This window comes from Anomaloglossus baeobatrachus, chromosome 9, assembly GCF_048569485.1.
Source record: "Anomaloglossus baeobatrachus isolate aAnoBae1 chromosome 9, aAnoBae1.hap1, whole genome shotgun sequence".
NCBI lineage: Eukaryota > Metazoa > Chordata > Amphibia > Anura > Aromobatidae > Anomaloglossus > Anomaloglossus baeobatrachus.
Window position 1 is genome coordinate 109,984,094 of NC_134361.1, and position 24,392 is coordinate 110,008,485.

Below are 24,392 nucleotides of genomic sequence, written 5' to 3' on the forward strand. Positions count from 1 at the left end.
TCTCCCTTCCATGCTCCCACTCTCCCTCTATCCCTCTCTCCCACTCTCCCTCTCTAACTATCCCTACCTACAACTTTCCCTTTATCCCATTATCCCTCTATCCCTCTCTCCCACATTCCCTCTATCCCTCTCTCCCACTCTCCCTCTCTCACTATCCCTACCTCCAACTTTCCCTTTATCCCATTATCCCTCCATCCCTCTCTCCCACTCTCCGTCTATCCATCTCTCCCACTCTCCCTCTCTCACTCTCCCTACCTCCAACTTTCCCTTTATCCCATTCTCCCTCTATCCCTCTCTCCCACTCTCCCTCTCTCACTCTCCCTACCTCCAACTTTCCCTTTATCCCATTCTCCCTCTATCCCTCTCTCCCACTCTCCCTCTCTCACTTTCCCTACCTCCAACTTTCCCTTTATCCCATTCTCCCTCTATCCCTCTCTCCCACTCTCCCTCTCTCACTCTCCCAACCTCCAACTTTCCCTTCATCCCATTCTCTCTCTATCCCTCTCTCCCACTAGCCATCTCTCCCTCTTTCCTTTTCGCTCCCTTTCTCTGTCTCTCTCACGCTCTCTCTCCCATGCTCCCTCTATCCCACTCTCACTCTCTCCCACTCTCCCTCTTTTTCTGTCTCTCCCTAACTCTCCCTCTCTCCCATGCTCACTCTATGCCTCTCTCCCACTCTCCCTCTCTAACTATCCCTACCTACAACTTTCCCTTTATCCCATTATCCCTCTCTCCCACATTCCCTCTATCCCTCTCTCCCACTCTCCCTCTCTCACTATCCCTACCTCCAACTTTCCCTTTATCCCATTATCCCTCCATCCCTCTCTCCCACTCTCCCTCTATCCATCTCTCCCACTCTCCCTCTCTCACTCTCCCTACCTCCAACTTTCCCTTTATCCCATTCTCCCTCTATGCCTCTCTCCCACTCTCCCTCTCTCACTCTCCCTACCTCCAACTTTCCCTTTATCCCATTCTCCCTCTATCCCTCTCTCCCACTCTCCCTCTCTCACTCTCCCTACCTCCAACTTTCCCTTTATCCCATTCTCCCTCTATCCCTCTCTCCCACTCTCCCTCTCTCACTCTTCCTACCTTCAACTTTCCCTTTATCCCATTATCCCTCTCTCTCACTAGCCATCTCTCCCACTTTCCTTTTCTCTCCCTTTCTCTCTTTCTCTGTCTCTCTCTCACACTCTCTCTCCCATGCTCCCTCTATCCCACTCTCACTCTCTCCGACTCTCCCTCTTTTTCTGTCTCTCTCCAACTCTCCCTCTCTCCCATGCTCCCTCTATGCCTCTCCCCCACTCTCCTTCTCTCCCCCACTTTCACTCTCTCCCACTCTCTCTTTTTCTGTTTCTCTCCCTCTCTCCCTTTGTATCTCTCCCACTCTCTCTCCCATGCTCTCCCTCTCTGTCTCTCCCCCACTCCCCCTTTCACCACCAAAATCACATTAACTGACGCATAAACTGTCTTATAGTAAGAATGTTCTTCGTTACCTATAGCAACCAATCAGAGCTCCTATTAATTACTTGTAGCAAAATAGAAGCAGAGCTCTGATTGGTTGCTAAATGTCACCTGATAAATATCCAGGATTACTGTCAACACAGACAATATATTACCTCACACATCCAAACAACTGTAAATAAGCATTTTTTTGGCGAATAACTGTAAATCGCAGGATTAAAATTTCCCCTCAAAACAAAGTCTATGATGTTCCCTGACTCAAATGAGGTGTCAGAAAACCTAATTAATAAATTGACAACTGGGTGTTACTGTTCTCATTTTACCCTTACATTCAGTATGTATTAAAGTGTTAAATTGGGTAGGGGGCTCATTCTACAGACAAGGGAAATAGTACTGCACAGTTGTCAATTTATTCCTGCATTTCCAGGAGGAGTAGTAGAGTAGCGGCACCACATAAAGTTGTAAGAATAAGATGCGCCAAAATTGTTATTTTATTGTAAATACAAAACATTTAGCAAAAGGGACATGTCAGTAGAGGTCCTCTATTAAAAGCTTCCAGTGTGCAATTAATTTTAATGACCTGTATTACCAACTACTAGTAGTATACGTATTTTTTTGAACATCAGACCCACCATGACCCGTGGGATGGACGCTGTAGCCGTGTCAGGGTCTGACAAGGCTCTGAGCAGTGTGATGGCTGCTTTGTATTTTGCCAAATGAATACAGCTTTGCAAAGAGAAGTTAAGACTTTTCTTCATGCCACCTACTTCTGACAAGTGACAGAGAAAGAACTGTATGTTCTTTTGGAATTATAGGTCACCCTGGAAGTATCACATTTGCACAGAGAAATGGGTATCATGCCACGGCCATTCCCTGTTCAGAGATGTCTGGGCTTCTGTAATTGCTATAATTAGGTTGTGCAAATTACTTAGTTAATGCAATTATAAGGCACAGTTCACCTCCTAGAATACAGGACGTGATTTACTCAGAAAATCAACTTCACTGACACTGGAAGGAAGGAGACAGCCTTATACCGATGTGACCTGCCCAGGAATTCAGCGAAACATCCACAACTACAGAGATATCAGCGTATCAATGACAAATACATTATATGCAATCAATTATAAATGAAGCAATTCAGATTTGCTCATCCAGCTACATAATTACTGGTTTGCAATCCAGCACTGGGCAGTAAGGCGATCTTCCCTGTATTTTATACATTTCACTACAATAAATATCTGAACATATGAAGTTAGGACAATGCATGGACCATTGTGTACATGCAACTATCCCACTCAGCCTGATCTGTAAGATGGATAATTGCAGTGTATGGCAGGATTGCTTTCTATGGATATATACTATGAGTGTAGAGCTAGCTGAGGAGACAAGTTACAAAAAATATTCTTCTACAGCAGTGGTCTCCAAACCTTTTTGACCCTGAGAGCCACATTCAGCTCAGAGAGAGGGTCGCGAGCCACATCCAGCTTTGAGAGAGGGTCGCGAGCCACATCCAGCTCTGAGAGATGGTCGCGAGCCACATCCAGCTCTGAGAGAGGGTCGCGAGCCACATCCAGCTCTGAGAGAGGGTCGCGAGCCACATCCAGCTCTGAGAGATGGTCGCGAGCCACATCCAGCTCTGAGAGAGGGTTGCGAGCCACATCCAGCTTTGAGAGATGGTCGCGAGCCACATCCAGCTCTGAGAGAGGGTCAAAAGCCACATCCAGCTCTGATAGAGGGTCGCGAGCCACATCCAGCTTTGAGAGAGGATCACGAGCCACATCCAGCTCTGAAAGACGATTGCGAGTCACATCCAACTCTGAGAGATAGTTGTGAGCCAGATACAGCTTTGAGAGGAGGTTGCGAGCCACATCCAGCTCTGAGAGATGGTTGTGAGCCACTTTTAGCTCTGAGAGATGGGCATGAACCACGTTCATCTCTGAGAGATGGTTGTGAGCCGCATTCCGCTCTGAGAGATGGTTGCAAGTCACATTCAGCTCTGAGAGAGGGATGCGAACCACATCCAGCCTTGAGAGAGGGTTGCAAGCCACATCCAGCATACTCCATAGTAGTGACACCCAGAGACCCCTATTACAGGTATAATGACAGCCAAAGATTACTCACAGAAATCACACTGAGACCTTGAAACACCCTTTCTTATAGGCAGCATACTTACATCCAGGGGTTCTCACTTGATCCCATTTGTTTTTTAACATTAGGCACTGGTACCAAACAATATGATCCAACTTCATGCATTCCTCTATCTGGCAGCATCATCCTACCTAAAGATTATTATATTAACACCAACCACTTGTATATGTGCATGCAGATCTGTTCTTCTGTGCAGGCTACCCAGAAGAGTCATCACCTGGAGACCTGATCTTCATAGCAGCTTGCTGGACCTGGCGCTAATGCACCAAATCGGCAGACCGCGAGCCACACATAATGGGCCCACAAGCCACAGGTTGGATTCCCCCGCACTACAGTCATGGTCATCAAGATCAGGGGGTTAGAGCACATGTGATCCGTTATTTTAGCCATATTTTTATATCAAGTCCTACTTACAACATATCAGCCATTTTCATGGTTCTGCCTTCCCATCCGTGTGTATAATTTCCTCTATGGCAATGACTTGGCATACTATGACAGTGTCAGACAGCGTCACACATTACTATGTAGTGTCACACATCATCAGCCATGATTAAGTATTATGGGTGCTGTTGTTCGCCAGCAGCTAAGATATTGAAAGTTTGCTGATACCCGTGTTGGGTTAATTCTTGATGACTTTTCTGTATAGTGTCCTATAATGTGTTAGATTGGTCATCATGAATAAGTGATAACGTTTACTGTACTAATGAGCAATGTAGTAGAGAGCAATGTAATCTGCCTATATGATCACTTACATTATTTATTAAGCTTTTTATGATTTTGTGCCATACATGAGAAGCATTTCCATAAATTTGTGAAATCCAGAACATAAATAATTTACACATTATGTGGATTGTTGTGATATTAGAGGATGGGCAAAATCTCATAATGCATATATTATTCTCCGAGGAAGGAGAGCATATCACCCCAACCTGCAAAAAAATATCATTTCATCATGTACTTGGCACAAACTCTAAATTGTAGTAATTATGTATTTGTGCAGCTGAATACTCACTTCATCTCACAGCCGTAGAGAAGAAACACATTATTCAGACAGATCACCTTCCAGTCAGGTGGATCTGACTTTGATAACAGAATGGTCACCATGTCTGAAATCAAGCAACTTTGTATAATCAGACGTATAATCAGACATAGGTGTTGTATAAGAAGGGAAATGATTAAGACTACGAGGCAGCAGTTACAGTGATTTCAATATTATATTGTTTAATAAGTGATCAAATCTAGTTTAAAAGGAATCTGTCACAAACTTTTTGCTACCTAATCTGAGAAAAGCATAATGTAGAGACTGAAACCCTGATTCCAACGATGTGTCACTTACTAGGCTGGTTGTTGTAGTTTTTAAAAAAATCCTTGTTTTATCAGCAGGAGATTATCATTAGAGGACTAGTAAATTTGCTGCCTTGTAGTCCGCCGCCCTTCACTTGTAGCTTCCTGCAAATCTAGCAGTCTTCTAAATGATGAGCTCTGTATAACCCTGCCCCCACCACTGATTGGCAGCTTCTAGCCTTTGCTCAGTGTATACAGAAAGTTGCCAATTAGAGGTGTGGGCGAGGTTACACAGAGCTCATCATTCAGAGAACTGATAGATCTACAGCAGAGAAAATAGAGGTGTTATCAAAACTGCAGCAAGCAGCCCAGAAATGACACATCACTGGAATCAGGATCTCTACCCCTATATCATGCTGCTTTCAGATCAGGTAACAACAATCTGAAGACAGATTCTAAAGGAGATCTTTGTATAACATGATCATTGATTTTCATCTTATGCATGCATTATGAAAAATGAGATGGATCTGTCAGCAGTCTATGCTGCCCTATGTGATGCTGCATTTAGACAGGCTGGCTGCAGCCATTAAAGGGAACTTGTGACCTATGATCATAGACAGGTATATATATTTTAGCTGGAGACGAGACCAGTCTGGAGTTGCCCCTGACTGGCTTCTCCAACGCCTCTCCAGGTGATTGATAGGTGACTCCCATGGTGAAAGACCTGTCAATACCCTGCAATGGCACTTTTATCCTTAAAAGGTTATTGCCATATCCAAGAACATATTTCAATATGTAGTAGATGTAATAATAATAATAATATTAGCAAATACCTCCAATTAGAAATGTAGTATAGTTTTCCTGACTAGCTATGTCACTTACCTCATTTGCAAGGTAATACAGTAGCTTAGGTATCCATGGTTGTGACCACTAGCAACTAATTAACTGTCCCTATATGTATGGTTATAACCATGGATACTTAAACTGTAATGCCCTGCACTTAGGTAAGAGACATGGCTATATCAGGAGAACTATACTACATTTCTAATAGGAGATATTTGCTTATATTATTAATATTACATCTTACTACATATTGGGATAGGATCTTGGAGAGGGGATACTCCTTTAAAGTATATTTTCCATAAAACGCAGCACTGGAGGAGCGTTCCTAGGAAATCCCATTCACAATTACTGGTCTGTGTAAGTGGGCCCTAAGGGGCAGGACTGCTCTACTTGTCACACTTGCGAGTGACTTGTGCGTGACTTGCGCGAGTCTCGCATCGCATCACTCGGCACAGCCGCACACTCTCCTGACAGGAGAGGATTAGCTGCATGTATTTCTGTGGAGCTGAGACGTTCATGTCCGGCGAGTGTGCGGCTGTTCTGGGTGATGCAATGCGAGACTCACGCAAGTCACTCGCAAGTGTGACTCTGGCCTTATAGAAAGGCTTAAGGTACCTTTTGGCTAGTGGGAGGGATGAGTGAATACACTAGACAGTACATGAGTCAGGTGTATTAATAAGGGCAGGGCTCCATCCCCATCCCCTGAGCCCTTCAGTCACTGTGAAGATGGTGGGAAGAGGCAGGAGAATGCTCTTGTGAATACATTAGACTCTATGTATCCAGTTTGTTCTCTGATAATTCCCTGTAGCCAAATATGACTATTTTCTGTGCCTTTTTAGCTCATAGTAGAGCAGACATGGCCCTGACGCCGGACAACAGAGTCTGACGACAGGTCCACTTTCATTTTAATTACACTTGAAATAAAGTACTGACTGTCCTGGAAACAGGCAGAGGATGGATCCTATAACGGGGTCCCTCGTTATTATTGATCACCAGTCACAATTCATCCTGTCACTCACAGCAGTGGACGGTGCAGCTTGTCAATCCATGGTTATAAAGCAGAATCCACACATTGTAGTATCACGTGCATTCAGTCCAGCTGTACTGAGAACTGCAGGCACAATCTAGACAAGAGTGGTTTCTATCATAAATTCTATATATACAGTATATTTTGTATTTTAGGCTATGTTCACACGTCCGTTCTTTTGTTACCATCAGGTCCATCATTCCGATGCAATGACGGATCCATAGTTTTTTAGATGTCAACTGACGCAACGGATGTGTTATTTCACAGGATTCCGTTCACAGGAATCCTGGGAAAAAACTGATCCGTTGCATCCATTAGATCCGCTGTGCGTCCGTTTTTTGATGGACCCGTCGTGATCCGTTTGTGTTTGGGACAGCCCAATGGGTGTGCCAGACATGCTGGGCATGCTCAGTAGAACATGACGGAATCCAACACTGGATTCCGTCGTGTGACGGATTACGACGGAATCCAGCACCATAGACAACCATTATAGGTTGTGACGGATGGGGACGGACACCTGCGGAGTCTGTTGTTTTGCCACTCAAAAAAATGTTACATACAGCGTTGCTCCCGCCTTGACGGTCAGTCAGTAAACGACTGATCCGTCATGCGGCAGATGCAACGCAGGGCCATCAGTCACAATCCATCGCTAATAGAAGTCTATGGGAAAAAAACGTATTCCTGCAAAATATTTTGCAGGATACCGTAATTCCTCAAGGCGACGGATTGTGACGGAAGCAAAGCAACGGAACTGTGACCATAGCCTTAAATGTGAACGGATAAAAAAAAAAAAATTAAGATTTAATTTTGGCAAGGAAGAAGATGCTCTAACCTCCTTCCTTCCCTTACCCAAGACGTCTTCACGCTAGGGTCCCCTAAATCCATGCAGTAAGCCAAGCTCTGTTTACACCAAGCTCACTGTATTCTCCAGGCTTATATGCTCGGAACAACTCTCAATACATGCTGGATGTATCCATAGATTTGTACTCATCAGATTTATGTAAAAAGAGTGACATGGGAGATTTCCAAAGCGTCTACGCTTTGAATACATTGTGATGTGAACAGAGCCCAAGCTTGTTGCTATGAACAAAAGTGCTAAAGCCCATCTCTGGGGGTGGTCAGATGGGATCAGAAAAGGCTGCTATACACTCAGCTTGGGCAGCACACCTCTACCAGTCACTTCATATTTAAGTGTCCTCGTTGAGGAAGATTTGGAAGGTTCATCTGACCTGAAGCTTAAAGGGGTTGTCCCCTTTCAAAAAGTTCCTTTAGTAGTAAAAAGACAACCTGTTTTTCACTCGTCCTCCAAGACCAGCGCTGAGTCTCTATTGTCTGCAGCGCTAACATCACGTTGACACTGCTGCAGCCAATCGTTGAGCTCAGTGATTCCAATCTTGTGCCACCTACTTTGCCAGAGCTGCTGAGCTCACTGATTGGCTGCACAATGTGATGTCAGTGCTGCAGACAATAAGATACCAGTAGCAGTGGTGGAGACTCAGCGCTTGACCCGGGAGGACCTGGGTAGTGTAAAGCCCAATATTGTTTTTTTTATTAATAATGGCGCTTATAGGAAAACCTTACTATAAGGGGACACAACTTTTTAAGATGCAGAATTTCTGTAATAAGACCGATGAAAAATCCTCATTATTGTATTTCCTTTTGTGTGTATATACTGTATATAAAATGAAGAAATATTTTACTGTGATAATTTACAAAGTGATCAATTTTACTGTTTTTATTACAATAATACGTAATTCATCTAGGTATAAAAATCAAGCTCACTTTTAAAGTCCTAACACCATTCTCTGGTAACTGGTACATTATATTATTCTATGACAGAAGGAGAAAAGCCTATCACTTCACTTCTGAACTCCAGCATACATTGCAGATATTCAGGTTGTTGCTAGCTCAGAACAATGGGCGCTGCTGCTTAAAAAGATCTGAAGTGACAAGGTCGACCTACTTCTGTTGTAGCGGTTGCATAGGTATATTATGTAGAAAAGATATTTGGGTCACTAGTTAAGTGTATCATGGAACCTTGCTTCAATTGTATTATGACCATACATATAATGTATTATAAACTATTCCCTGACACAGTGCTTATTGAATTGACCTTATTAATGTATTACTGATAGAGCAGACACAATGCAAAGCATCCATTATTCATGTCATGTTGTCCAGAGTACATGGTGACATTGGTCGTGGCTGTCGCTGCTGCCAGTATCGCCGTTATTTGCAAATAAATTAGATAACTTTGAGAAGGGAATAAGAAGTTTTTCATTTTGTTCTATTTGCTCTTTGTGGATCAGAATCAATGTTTTATTTTTCAGTAAAGAGTCCTGAAATAAGAACTAGAGAAAGGGTTATAATAGGAATTCAAAGTGAAAGGACTAGCGTCATCCAATGGAGACGAGGAGTCCAGATGAAGTTCTTCTTTAAAATTCCTCACCATAATGTGGCACTTTGCAGTCTATGTTACTATCAGTGTATAGCTGTTTCTTCATCCCTGGGTCCTATACACGCCCTTTTTTCCAATCGCACTTTTGTGACTATTTCACCCTTTTTTTTTTTCTAAACGCAATGTATTATCTGATTCATCTAGTCCAAACTGCAGGTAGCATGAATCAGATCCTGGCTGCACCATTGCCATCAGGTATATTTTTCTTTGAAATGCTCTGGAATTTCAGAGAAGGTATACTTTAAAGATCCAGCTGTGGACCATAGCCGGAGACTAACAAGTCCAGTGGCCGCCCCCTGGGTGGCTTTACCCAGCACTACTGCAGATGATTGCCACTTCTTTTCATATGTGCACATGAGAGAGACCTGTCAATCACCTCTAGAAGTGCTGGGAATACTCGTCCAGGAACGGCAAAAGACTAATCTCTGATCTGTTTATGGTGCCCGGCTAGATCTGTAAATTACACTCTCGTAAAATGCTGGAGCGTTTCAGAGAACAGTATACTTATCAGCAATCATGCAGCCAGGCTCTAACTCATGCTGCCCATCTGATTCTTGCTGCAGTTTGGACTGCAAGAAGCAGAGGACATCCCTTTAAGCTTTTGTTTTACCCATTTTTCTTCCCTCCTTCTTTTGCTCACTCCTTTTATGTCTTAAATGATATATAGTTAAAGGGGCTGTCCAGGGGATGGCATGTGTAAAAGAAATACCAAACTCCTTCATACCCAAGACGCATAGGTAGGACTCAGCAGAGCCTAAGTGTACAGTGTGCAGTAAATGGCGTATTGGTGGCACTAATAATAAGAACAATATTAGAAGAAATGCAGTTGCCTAATGCAATGTGTTACGAAGCGTCACTGTTCCACCTCCCCGTCCACATGGCTAGGGGGTGAAGCCTTCTCCCGAGCCTCACTTCCGGAGCTTAAATGCTTTAAAAACCTGACATCTCCAGTGAACCAGCGCCGGCTATAAGCTTAGCGCTGCTTTGCCTGTGATTGCTGGTCCTGTAAGTGTTATCCTGATCCATCTGTGCCTGTGCCCCCGTGCCCTGTCTGTGTGCTGTCCCCTAGTCGTCCCTCCATTCCTCTGTCCCCTCTTCTACCTCCCCACTCGGTTGCTTCCTCTGGTACTGACCTCAGCCTGACCTAGACTCCGCTTCTGCTCTTTCCTCCGGTCCTCCTTATGCCCGTAGTGTGTGTGACCCGGCCCGCCTGATCATTCCTTGCACGCCCTGCAGCTCTGCTCCCCAGCTGTGCTGTGAGGCAGTGTACAGGCACACACTGTGTATCTACTTCCTGGTTCTTCTTTCTCCGTGTAGTGTCTTCTGCTGCAGAGCTCCGGCTCCCCCTCGTGGCAGCTTGACACGAAGCCTGAAATTTCAATGGTATGTTCACACATGGCTGACACACTGCAGCTTTTCCTTCTAGTATTTGCAGGTAGATAATTTGAAGTGTGTAATTTGCAGTATATTGCAGTCACAGTAAAGTATATTCTACCCAATCTCATCCACACACAGTGGAAAAAATCTGCAGAACAATTAAAATCTTTGGCAGATCCACAGAAAAATTAGTAACAAATCCACATGCAGATTTTATCACCGATTTCATGAGGATTTGCAACGGATCTGCTGCAAAATGTGTAGGCAACATTTGCATGACTGCATGCGCCATAAAACTAGCACCTTTACCTACACCTCTGTATACACACTAGACAGTATTATGGAGAACTGCATCACATTACTGGTTCCTTATTCCAGACCTTTTAAGGTAAACAACCAGCAGGATTGTCATATATAAAGTATAGCCAGTGCTATACTAGCGCTAGGATACTGAATGTAAGCATAGCTTTAGTTCTCAGATTGGATGTTTTATTTCAGAAATAGGTACAAGTTAAGTTCTAGCAATGCACTGCTATTTGATTGACAGGTGAAACAGGAAGAGAATATATGAGTTGAGTCTTGTTATCTATTCCCACCCCTGTCTGCTTGGCCCTCTTCCATTGTCGCTATCATAGACTTTAATTCCGGCACCTGGTCATTAGCATTTATCACTATTGCAGCAAACTCTTCACTAAGATGGCATTGGTGGCAGCGCTTGCGCAAAGAGCTATCTTCGGTGCCATCTTTGTGAAGACTTTCTCTTCCTTCATTGGACTGGTGAATGCACGAAGCAAGGGTGGCGCATGTGCCCTTGTATCCTCAGCTCTTGTTGTGACCGCGGGAGTGCATGGGGTCACAATAGAAGTGAAGAACGCCCCCAAAATCAACTCACCGGTCTCCTCTGAAGTGTGCGGCTTGTCTTCTTGGTGCGGTCTGCGGGCATGTGCGAGGAGCTGATCTTGGGGATGGGCGGTCTCCACTTCTGTTGTGACCATGTGTGCTCCATCAGTCATAACGAGAGCTGAGGGCGCATGTGCCGCCCACGCATCCAGGAAGAGAATATATGGGTCGGGTCTTGCTATGTATTCCCGCCCCTGTCTGCCTGCCTAGCCTTCCTCCCCTGGTTGCTGTCATATACATTAATTCCGGCGCAAACAGACAGGGGTGTAAATAGATAGCAAGACCCGACCCACATATTCCCTTCCTGTTGCACCTGTCAATCAAATAGCAGTGCATTGCTAGAACTTTACTTTCACATATTTCTGAAATAACACATCCAATCTCTGAACCAAAGCTATGCTTACATTCAGCATCCTAGCACCAGTATAGCACTGGCTTTACTATAAATCCTGCTGGTTGGTTCCCTTTAATTCTAGAAACTGAAATTCCTATTATAATATACAGTATATATGTATATATATATATATATATATATATATATATATATATATATATATATATATATATATGTGTCAGTTTTCTGTCCGGCACCGGATGCCTTCCCTGAGGTCTGCTCTTTCATTTTCCCATGAAATAAGTTTTTTTCACTTCTGAGTTAATTCATAATTTACTCTGGTGTCAGTGAATGGCTTATACCCGTGTTACATCAGACGTCAGTGAATTAAGCTAAGTGCCTATATAGTTACAATGCTAAGTGTGTTTCTATTGATATAACCTTGCATTTTTCGCCTGATGTTTATTGTGCATGAAACCCTCGTGTTGTGAACATCTTCTGGTGATGACGTTTCTATGTACTGTGTATTAACCGGTGATTTTGTTTTGTGTTGTGTGACCTTTCTAACACCGAACACTGGGCATTGGTGATCCTCTCCCAGGTCTTCAAGGTTAGATCTTAACATGCGCCATCTTCTTTTATTTCATGTCGTTTATTAATGAGATATAGCAATAAAAGCCTCTGTGGATGTAGAATGTGAAATCAGACAGCGCAGTATGCCGTGAGAGGGAACAGCCGGATCTGGAGTTGTTCTGAAGTGAACAAGTTCTTTTGCTGAAGTTTTCCAGTGGTCCTGGTCACGCTGACTTACGTTAACTTTTGTCTCACTGAAATGATACGTCTCCCGCCTGTATTCCACATAAGTGATATAATTTACTCCTTCGGGCCGGTAAAAGCCTATTCCACAGATTCTGAATTGCAGGATAGAAAATGTCATGTTTAGAATGTAAGTAAGGAGGCAGAAGAGTGTGACAGATGCAGCTATTAAAATGAGATATCCAATTACAAATCATTCTCTTAGCATTTAAAAATCCGATAGATCATGATATAATATAGCATTAAAAGAGTTGTCGTGACTTCACATTTTCTTTTTTTGTTAGAAAGGCCCTCTGCAAATTAACTGTTTTGAGTTCACGCTGCTGTAATTGACAGGGGAACCTAATACCAGGGCTCTATTATTAGGGGCATTAAAAGGAACCTGTCAGGTCCAATATGCACCCAGAACCACGAGCAGTTCTGGGTGCATAGTGCTAATCCCTGCCTGTCCCTGTATATAATAGCATAGATAAAGAGATCTTTAGAAAAAGTATTTATTTGCCATTGCCCAAATGCTATTTGATCTTCTGATTAGATAATCACAAATTAGGTTCATGAAAAAATTCATTTTAAGGAGTCTTATTGGATTCTCCTTCATGCCACAAAGACTCAGGTTCTGCCCACACCTGTATTTCCTAGTTTGTTGTTCTGATCCGCCATAGGAACAGCACAATGAAATTAATGGATGTTCCAGATCCAACATATAATCAATCATATGACAGACACTAGAGCAGACCAACAGACCCCATTAACTCTTTTGGGGTCCATCAGGTTTCCATCATGATGTCCCTCATTTTTTTGTACAAAATAGACACTATTCTGTCCAGTATTTTGGCTACAAATTGATTCTTCAACATAGATATTAACAGCCTCACTCAGGTAACCAGAGAATGAAGAGAATATCCATGAGACCGGCATTCACATAAATGTCATGCTTTTTCTTTTATTCCATGAATGGTAGTTACAAGTGACGCGTTTCGGCTTCCACTCTGAAGCCTTTCTCAATCAGTGATACTTTAGAGTGGAAGCCGAAACGCGTCATTTGTTACTACCATTCATGGAATAAAAGAAAAAGCAATGAGATTGATATGAGTGCCGGTCTTATCAATATTTGCATTTGGGGATGCCACCGTACGACATGAGCACCACTATCTTCGGAGTGCCTGCCTTTAATCTAGTGTAGAGAATGAAGAGCGGGAGGCTTAAGACATTGTTAGAAGGGAGATTTAGATGTATGTAAAGTTACAGGTAGATGTTAATGAAAATTATCAGATAAAGCTGGGGTCATTGTTTGCAGCCATGCCGTAGCTGGGGTGCAGCAAAAAATGCACCATAATGGCACAATCAGCACAGATCGTAAATATATTGGTAATGGCTTGTGGCTTTTCGATATGCAGTAAAACGCATGTCAATATGATCTTAGCTGCGATGTGTGAACCCAGCCATACAGTCTGGTTAAAATATTTTCTATTTGTCATTAATTAGTTCTTCTGCTTTTGATAATTAAGGCAAACCCATGTTCACACGCCGGACATCAGGCCAATAATGCCAATCAGCTGCAATATTACACTTTGCAGGGCTGATTACAGTTATACATTGGGTTTCAGCATTTTCGGTAAGCCAAATGAATCACTGCTACATCAAGCACCTGTTCACTTCATAACAATCTACTTCTGGCAGTGATTTCTGTTATTAATGACACTAGTCCTCAGAATTCCTGGGTCCAGGGTGACATTGCACGGCTTCATATGAAATGGCGTGTTGTGTTTCATTTTTATACTGATACCTGATATTTATACTGTATAAATGTCCAATCAGATTGGTTTTCTGTAGCTTATTTCTGAATGGTAATTTATGCAGTACAAAATGTATGATTGACACACTTTGTGTAGTGGTTAATAAAATGAGGAAAAAATGAGTTCTGTTCATAAAACACACACACGGCAGTAGCACGTTCTAGGTCGCGCTGACTTGCAGCACAATAGCTTCATTGTTCAGGGATTCAGCTATTCTGCATAGACCGGAAGCCACGTAGAGCAATAGTCTGCAGTCCCCGAAAAGATCTTTAGCGATCATTTTCGCACACCGTCTTTGTTGTAGATAGCATCATAGGGGAAACATAAGGGGTGATTTTTGAAGCAATAAAATAGTAGCAAGTGGGAAGTGATAGAGAGCTGCCAAAATAAATGGGAACCACTGTATTCCTATCATTGAGCTGCAAAGATTATACCATGCAACTACCATGTTTCCCCAAAAATAAGACAGGGTCTTATATTATTTTTCGCTCTAAAAGATGCGCTGGGGCTTATTTTCAGGGGATGTCTTATATTTTCCTATGAACAACAATCCACATTTGTTCTTGAACAAAAAAATCTACATTTTTTCAACTATAATCATAACATTTTGGAACATCAACATTTTGTGTTAAACCTATTACTGATTCAGATGCACGTTTTCTTATCTTATCTGCTATTCTCATGGAGCAGAACCAGTCCTATAGTGGAGGGTGCATACTGTATTTACAAAGGTTTAAATTATCTGCCTAAAGGTATTATTCTCTATGTACTGGTCAGGAGAAACTGTGGAGGAGAAAAGCGCAAAATAGGGTCTTATCTGGTGGATGAGGGGATATACGTGAAGGGACAGGTACTCACCTGTTTCAGTTGTGACAGGCACAACTCCTATGTGAGCATGTAGGCAGATTATGCAGTAGTGGTCAGCAGCAGCCCCGATGGAGAAATGTAGATTACAGGATGGGTGAGAGAAAACGGGTTAAATGCTGCGCTAGAAAAACCACGAATCCAAGAGATGCGATGAAATCCTTTCCTTTATTGGCACGAGTCAACGCGTTTCGAAGGCATAGCCGCCTTCTTCATCAGGACAAGACAGTACAAGAAAGAACAGCATCATGCATGAAAGATGCTGTTCTTTCTTGTACTGTCTTGTCCTGATGAAGAAGGCAGCTATTTCATCGCATCTCTTGGATTCGTGGTTTTTCTAGCGCAGCATTTAACCCGTTTTCTCTCTATGTACTGCTAAGATTACCCCCAACAGAAAGCAGACACCCCCTAAAAGAATCCCACTTACCAGACCCCAAACAATTAAAGTTGTCAAGTGAATGGGCTCTCACATACAAATCTGCATCGTTGTCAGGTCCTCCAGCGATCTCCAGCAGTGGCTTCCCCTGGTGACTGGAAGTAGTATCACTTGTGTGGAGTGATACTGGTGCCCGATCCGTTTGCAAGAGCTGCAGTGCAATGCAGCTGGAACACCAAGGAACCTGATAGCAACGCAGATCTCTGTATGAGAGCCCATTCACCGTCGGCACTTGCCAACAGTAATTGTTTGGGGTATGGAGAGTGAGGTTTTTTGTTTTTGGGGTTTTTTTGGGGGGTAGTCGGCTTTTTTTTGGAGATTTATGCTTTCTTTGATGAAGAGTCCTGCTGTATTCTTTAACTTTTTTAGCTGCTTGAACATTTCCTTATGGAACCACAACTAGGGCTTATTTTTGGAGTAGGGCTTATATTTTAAGCATACTCAAAAAAGCCCACAAAAACCTACTAGGGCTTATTTTTGGGGTAGGTGTTATTTTCAGGGAAACAGGGTAGTACTTAAGCACTAACTGTGGCAGTTCTCTTTGATATTCAGTATACAGTAATTTCCAGCCTTTTTACTAGAAGCTTGGTGTTTAAGTAGGCAAAGTAATCCTTACTTCTTGGCACATGCATGGTTGTGCCAGAGATAAGTTGATTGTTTATTCTTCCCCACAACCAGCATTTTTGACCAAAGTAGTTTGCCAACCCACCCACTGGCAATCAGTGGGTGTTTTATGAGTCCGACCCCAGTTATCTAACAATTATCAGATATCCACTGGATAGGTGAGAAGTTTTGTAGATTTGAACACCCCTTCAAGCGTTTTACATCACATTTACATTAGAAAACAATGTGTAGAATAACCACACAAGGTATTTTTATTCTTGTATCATGTGTAATCCACTAGGTTGAACAATACAAATTTGGATCTGATTTCGTCTTTCTAACTCTTATTTATTATGATAATACAAAGGTTCACCAGGTCCAGAAGGTCCTCGCGGCCCCCCTGGCAATGGAGGTTTCAAGGGTGATAAAGGTAATCCTGGCATCCCCGGTCAACCTGGATTCCCCGGACCAAAAGGAGACTCAGGATTACCTGGAATATCGGTAACCATATTGAATGCATACATTAATATAGATTTTTACAATTTTGGGTAAAAGAAACATTCCATTGATAGCTTTATGAAACTTAAGAAAATCGTCGTGTTTGTGTCATGTTTCCCCTCTGCCTACTATGAAACTTTACCAAATTATTAAATATTTATGTGAATTTGTCATTAGTCATTAAATTCTCTTTAATGGATGGCAGGTCACCAGTATATTCATTATTGAAGTCATTTGGACAACAACTTGTAAGGCCACATCTGGAATATGGGATCCAGTTAAGGGCTCCACATTTTAAAAAGGACATACAGAAGTTAGATTCAGTTCAAAGGCGGGTAAACTAGACTATTACAAGGAATGGAAGACCTCCCATATGATGAGGGGTTGGAAAAGTTAGATTTGTTTAGCTTAGAAAAAAGACATCTCAGAGGAGATCTCATTTATATGTATAAATACATGTGTGGTCAATATAAAGGACTGGCACATGACTTATTTCTTCTAAAACAATACTCAATAGGAAAGGGTTCTTTACAGTTAGAGCAGTCAGACTGTGGAATGCCCTATCACAAGAGGTAGTAATGGCAGATACTATAACAGCTTTTATAAAAGAGTTGGATGATTTCCCAGTACACACGACATTGTGGGCTATGGATAATTTAGTGCCCAAAAATGCATAATTGGTGGAGGAAGGTTGAACTTGATGGACCTGAGTCTTTTTTCAACCTATGTAACATACCTTTTCTGGATGGACATAATTTCTAACATTGCAACCCAATGTTATAACTGGTGGAAAAAAATCATTTTTAGCTCCCATCCATGATAAAAGACAATGGAGTGAAGTATGGGAATAATATCTGATGAATGATATTGAGTTGTACAGGAGGGAATGGCTTGCAATGCTTTCATTTCAGTCTATCAATGGGCGTCATTTGATGTATTTTTGGTCAATACGGAGTGACACTGAAATCGGTGATATTTCTTTGATGTGAATTTCTGAAAAGACGCAGAGTCTGGAAGGTTCATAAAGAATTTAGCAAGAGCCTCATGTGTATTAACAAAATAAGCTGATGAAAGTTGTATAAAGGGTGATGTGTTTTCCTGGTCCATAACTAATACCTGCCTGTATGTAGTACACATCACCACTGCACTCGTCATGTAATCCCCTTTAATGTGCTAGGACAAAGGCAATGCTCCAGGAACAAGTGGTGAAATGATCTAAATCCAGGCAGACATGTATTACAATAGGATTGTAGTAGAGCTTTAGGATACAACCTCATGCATTATAAAACACCTCTCAGTGTAAATACAGAGCATAACAAGTCATTTACTATTTACCAGCTTTCTGGAGAATTTTTATGGCTTGAATTCTGAGGAAACATAAAACCACAAGCAGTATGGCAGTATACAGCCCACAAGCAGTATAGCAGTGTACAGCCCACAAGCAGTATGGCAGTGTACAGCCCACAAGCAGTATGGCAGTGTACAGCTCACAAGCAGTATGGCAGTGTACAGCCCACAAGCAGTATGGCAGTATACAGCCCACAAGCAGTATGGCAGTATACAGCCCACAAGCAGTATGGCAGTGTACAGCCCACAAGCAGTATGGCAGTATACAGCCCACAAGCAGTATGGCAGTTGTGAGGTAGCGTGGTCGGCTGCGCAGCAGAAGACACGGGATCCAGGCATGAAGGTTCACAGCACACGGTTTAATGTCCAAAACAAAAGTCCATAACACAATACATGTGCCTCTCCAGCAGCAAACTCAGGGAGTTCTGTTCACTCCCTCACACCCGGCACACCTGCCCTTGTTCCTGATTCTATTTAACCCTTCCTTCAGCCTGTAGGGAAACAGCATTAACCCTATAGTGGATTTACTTTCTATCATGGAGTGAGCACAACCGGGGCGAGACATACCGGCCGTCATAGATAACCCCGGTCACAGTCTCACATACCCCCCCCCCCTCAGTTCAAGCGTGCGGGGTTGAACTCCAGCCATCAAGCCGCGGGACAAGGCATCGGCATTGCCCTGCAACCTACCGGCCCGGTGTTCAACCGTAAACCGGAAGTTCTGCATAGAAAGGAACCACCGGGTAACCCGGGCATTCCGTTCCTTGGCGGACCTCATCCAGACCAGTGGAGAGTGATCCGTCACCAAGCGAAACTGTCGTCCCAGCAGGTAATAGCGTAGGGACTCCAAGGCCCACTTGATCGCCAGGCACTCCTTCTCCACTACGCTATAATTCCGCTCGGGAGGGGTGAGCTTCCTACTTAAGAAGGTGACGGGGTGTTCCTCCCCCTGAACCACCTGAGACAGCACTGCCCCCAGGCCGACCTCCGAGGCGTCAGTCTGTACAATGAACTCCTTCCGGAAATCAGGGTTGACCAGAACGGGCTGTCCGCACAGGACCTCCTTCAGGGCCCGGAAGGAGTCCTCGGCCTGCGGAGTCCAGCGCACCATGACGGACTTCTTGCCTTTGAGAAGGTCCGTCAAGGGGGCTGATAGTCCCGCAAAATCCTTTACAAACCTCCTTTAGTACCCCACGATACCCAGGAAGGCCCTAACCTGCTTCGTGGTCAGGGGTCTAGGCCACTTCTGGATCGCCTCAACCTTGTTAATTTGGGGCTTAATCACTCCTTGGCCTATCACGTAGCCCAAGTAGCGGGCTTCCGTGAGTCCCAACGCACATTTCTTGGGATTGGCTGTCAATCCGGCTGTTCGAAGCGCGTCCACCACCGCTTGTACCTGTTCCAAGTGGGTCTGCCAATCGGAGCTGTAAATAATGATGTCATCAAGGTACGCCGATGCATACGCCTGGTGGGGTTCCAGCACTAAGTCCATCAACCTCTGGAACGTGGCCGGAGCGCCATGTAACCCAAAAGGCAAGACAACATAGTGGAAGAGACCCTCCGGCGTAACAAAAGCGGTCTTCTCCTTGGCGGACTCTGTTAGTGGCACCTGCCAGTACCCCTTGGTCAGGTCGAGCGTGGTAAAATATCGCGCCTGTCCCAGCCTATCAATCAGCTCATCCACCCGGGGCATGGGGTAGAGATCGAACTTGGATATTTCGTTCAATCTCCTAAAGTCATTGCAGAACCTTAAGGAGCCATCGGGTTTTGGTATTAGGACAATCGGACTAGCCCATTCACTCCGGGATTTTTCGATGACCCCCAGGCGTAACATTGTCTTTACTTCCTCCGATATGGCTTGTCGTCGAGCCTCCGGTACCCGGTATGACTTCAGGCGTACCTTCAGGTGGGGCTCGGTGACAATATCATGTCGTATCAGACTGGTCCTACCGGGCAGCTCGGAGAAGACCTCGGGGTTCTGCTGAACCAACCGTCTGGCCTCTCGCCTCTGAGTCTTGGTGAGGGCTTCTCCAATCCTTACTTCCGGTTCGTCCTCTCCGGAGGTCGCTGGAGCCGGATGTGAACGACCCGAAGAGGAGGGAGGTGGGGAAAAAACAGCCATCAGGCTTTCCCGTTCCTGCCAAGGTTTTAAAAGGTTGACATGGTATATTTGTTCAGGTTTCCGCCTACCGGGCTGCAATACTTTATAGTTAACCACCCCTACTCTTTCCTTTATCTCGTAGGGGCCTTGCCACTGAGCCAGGAATTTACTCTCCGCCGTGGGGATTAATACCAACACCCGATCCCCGGGTTTAAAGGTCCGCACGGTGGCTTGTCTATTGTAGCGGCCACTTTGCGCGGCCTGAGCCTCCTGTAAATGCTCCTTCACAATTGGCATGACCGCGCTTATGCGGTTCTGCATACCCAAAATGTGTTCAATCACACTTTTGTGGGGGGTGGGCTCTTGCTCCCATGTTTCCTTTGCCAGGTCCAACAATCCCCGGGGATGTCGCCCGTATAACAATTCAAAAGGCGAAAACCCCGTGGATGCCTGTGGCACCTCTCGTATGGCAAACATCAAATAGGGAAGCATCATATCCCAGTCTTTCCCGTCTTTTGAGATCACCCTTCTAAGCATGGTTTTCAGGGTTTTATTGAAACGCTCGACTAAACCGTCCGTTTGAGGATGATACACAGACGTACGCAACTGCTTGATCTGGAGTAGCCGACATAGCTCTTTGGTCACTTTAGACATGAATGGGGTCCCCTGATCCGTAAGGATCTCCTTGGGCAACCCCACCCGGCAGAACACAGCAAACAACTCCCGAGCTATAAGCTTTGCTGCAGTATGTCTGAGAGGTATCGCCTCAGGATACCGGGTGGCATAGTCAACGATCACTAGGATGTGTTGGTGCCCTCGAGCGGACTTTACGAGGGGCCCCACCAGATCCATCCCTATCCGTTCAAACGGGACTTCTATAATGGGTAACGGTACCAACGGACTGCGAAAATGGGTCAGGGGTGCGGTAAGCTGACACTCCGGGCAGGTTTCGCAGAACCGTTTTACCTCCCCAAAGACCCCGGGCCAATAAAACCTTTGCAATATTCGCTCCTGCGTTTTCTTGACCCCTAGGTGGCCACTCATCAGGTGTTTATGAGCCAAGTCGAGGACCCGCCGGCGATGCGGCTGGGGCACCACCAACTGTTCTACCCCCACGCCCCGTATTTCATCTACCCGGTAGAGTAAATCTTGCTTAAGAGCGAAATTGGGGTACCTTACCTGGGCACCGGGCAGCTGTGCCACCCCGTCAACTACTGTCACCCGACTCCGGGCATGTATCAACGTAGGGTCCTGGAGTTGGGCTGTCCCAAACGTATCCGGGGACGCCTCCAACTCCGGGATGGGCTCGACCGTCTCAGCCTCTCCTGCCAATACCTCTAGGGGTGACCTAACGGGTTCACACTCTGTCCCTAACATGGTGACCCCTACGGCAGGTGTCCCGGATTCAGGATTGTAGGGCTCAGGTCCCGGATCAACCGATATCTGAGGGGACTTAGGGGGTCCCCTCCACAAAGTCCAAAAATAGGGCAGATCCCTTCCTAGGATCACGTCATAAGGAAGAGTGGTAAGAAGTCCCACCTCATGTTGCACCTGCCCGCAAGGTGCTGTGATGGTGACAATCCCCGTGGGATAGTCGCGGCGGTCCCCATGTATGCAAACCACCCCCACGGTGCGTCCTGTGGCCTTTACTTTAGCCCTCAAGGTGGATCGCACAAGGGTCACTAAGCTTCCGGAATCCAACAATCCTGTAACCGGACATCCATTCACCTGTATTTGGCACAAGTGGGGCTCCGTCTCTGGGGAGACCCGGTCAGCGGTACACACCACCTGAGCATACATTAAACCCCGCCGGGTAACCCCACAATCCATGGGCTCCGTGGTGAGTGGACACTGGGCTTCCATATGTCCCACCCGCTGGCACCGCCAACATCTAATGGGGACGGAAACCCCCTTGACGGGTTGTCGTTTAGGGTACAGAACCTTCCGGACCTCAGGAATGGTGGCCTCGGCCTCAGACGGGACGGTAGGGGACTCCTGCACCGTTGTCAGCGGTGGGTCCTTGGCCCTAGGCCTGGAGGGGCCGGACCGACGGGCGGTACGCAAAGTCTCAGTGTCCCGTATCAAGTCCTGTGTAGCCACATGCCGCTCTACCAGAGACACTAATTGGTCCAGGGTACTCGGGTCACCCTGTCCGACCCACCGTTGAACGGTGACGGGTAAAGTGCGCACAAAACGATCCACTACTACCCTTTCCACCATTTGCGCCGGGCTCAGAGTGTCAGGCTGCAACCACTTTTTTACAAGATGCAACAAGTCATAGGCCTGGGAGCGTACGGGTTTGGCTTCCTCAAAGAACCACTGATTTACCCGCTGAGCCCGTACATAGGTATTCACCCCCAACCGAGCCAGTATTTCGGCTTTCAGGGTCACATAGTCAATGGCGTCCTCGGTACAGAGGTCCAGGTACGCTTTTTGGGGTTCCCCCGTCAGATAGGGCGACAATACCTCAGCCCACTGCGGGGTCGGCAGCTTTTCAAGCTCGGCCACCCGCTCAAACACCGCCAGGAACGCTTCCACATCATCACCCGGGGTCATCTTTTGCAACGCTTGTCTCACCGCTTTCCGGACGCTGCCGTCGTCATCCGGTCCCAGGGTTGTTGCTGCCGGTCTGGCACGGATCGACTTGGCCAGGAGAACCATCTGTTCTTGGTGCCTTTTTTCCTGCAATTGCAAGGCTTGCTGCTGACGTGCATTGGCCTGCTCCATCTGTTCTTGGTGCACTTGCAAGGATTGCTGCTGACGTGCATTGGCCTGATCCATCTGTTCTTGGAATTTTTTTTCCTGCATTTGCAAGGATTGGAGCAGGTGTGCATTGGTTTGTTGCTGCTGTGCATTAGCCTGTTGCTGCTGTGCATTAGCCTGAGCCAAATGCTTTAGTATGTCCTCCATGGCGTCGCCGGGTTTGGGCTGTAGTATAGCCGCTCGAATCCAGGACATGTGCTACTGGGTCACCAGGGATGGATGCTACACCTCACCGGGCTGTCATGCCCGCCGATTCTCCACCATATGTGAGGTAGCGTGGTCGGCTGCGCAGCAGAAGACACGGGATCCAGGCATGAAGGTTCACAGCACACGGTTTAATGTCCAAAACAAAAGTCCATAACACAATACATGTGCCTCTCCAGCAGAAAACTCAGGGAGTTCTGTTCCCTCCCTCACACCCGGCACACCTGCCATTGTTCCTGATTCTATTTAACCCTTCCTTCAGCCTGTAGGGAAACAGCATTAACCCTATAGTGGATTTACTTTCTATCATGGAGTGAGCACAACCGGGGCGAGACATACCGGCCGTCATAGATAACCCCGGTCACAGTCTCACACAGTGTACAGCCCACAAGCAGTATGGCAGTATACAGCCCACAAGCAGTATGGCAGTATACAGCCCACAAGCAGTATGGCAGTATACAGCACATAAGCAGTTATGGCAGTGTACAGCCCACAAGCAGTATGGCAGTATACAGCCCACAAGCAGTATAGCAGTGTACAGCCCACAAGCAGTATAGCAGTGTACAGCCCACAAGCAGTATGGCAGTATACAGCCCACAAGCAGTATAGCAGTGTACAGCCCACAATCAGTATAGCAGTGTACAGCCCACAAGCAGTATGGCAATGTACAGACCACACGCAGTATGGCATTGTACAGCCCACAAGCAGTATGGCAGTATACAGCCCACAAGCAGTATGGCAGTGTACAGCCCACAAGCAGTATAGCAGTGTACAGCCCACAAGCAGTATAGCAGTGTACAGCCCACAAGCAGTATGGCAGTGTACAGCCCACAAGCAGTATGGCAGTATACAGCCCACAAGCAGTATGGCAATATACAGCCCACAAGCAGTATGGCAGTATACAGCCCACAAGCAGTATGGCAGTATACAGCCCACAAACAGTATGGCAGTGTACAGCCCACAAGCAGTATGGCAGTATACAGCCCACAAGCAGTATGGCAGTATACAGCCCACAAGCAGTATGGCAGTATACAGCCCACAAGCAGTATGGCAGTATACAGCCCACAAGCAGTATGGCAGTGTACAGCCCACAAGCAGTATGGCAGTGTACAGCCCACAAGCAGTATGGCAA

General features: G+C 45.4%; 1 protein-coding gene across 1 annotated transcript in view; it reads left to right on the top strand.

The window, feature by feature from the left end:
- Positions 1-24,392, top strand: part of COL4A5 (collagen type IV alpha 5 chain) — a 354,376-nt gene that overhangs the window by 307,879 nt on the left and 22,105 nt on the right. Inside the window, exon 42 of the mRNA XM_075323931.1 lies at positions 16,715-16,848. Within this exon, the coding sequence (XP_075180046.1) occupies positions 16,715-16,848 (134 nt within the window). The remainder of the gene's footprint in view (positions 1-16,714; positions 16,849-24,392) is intronic.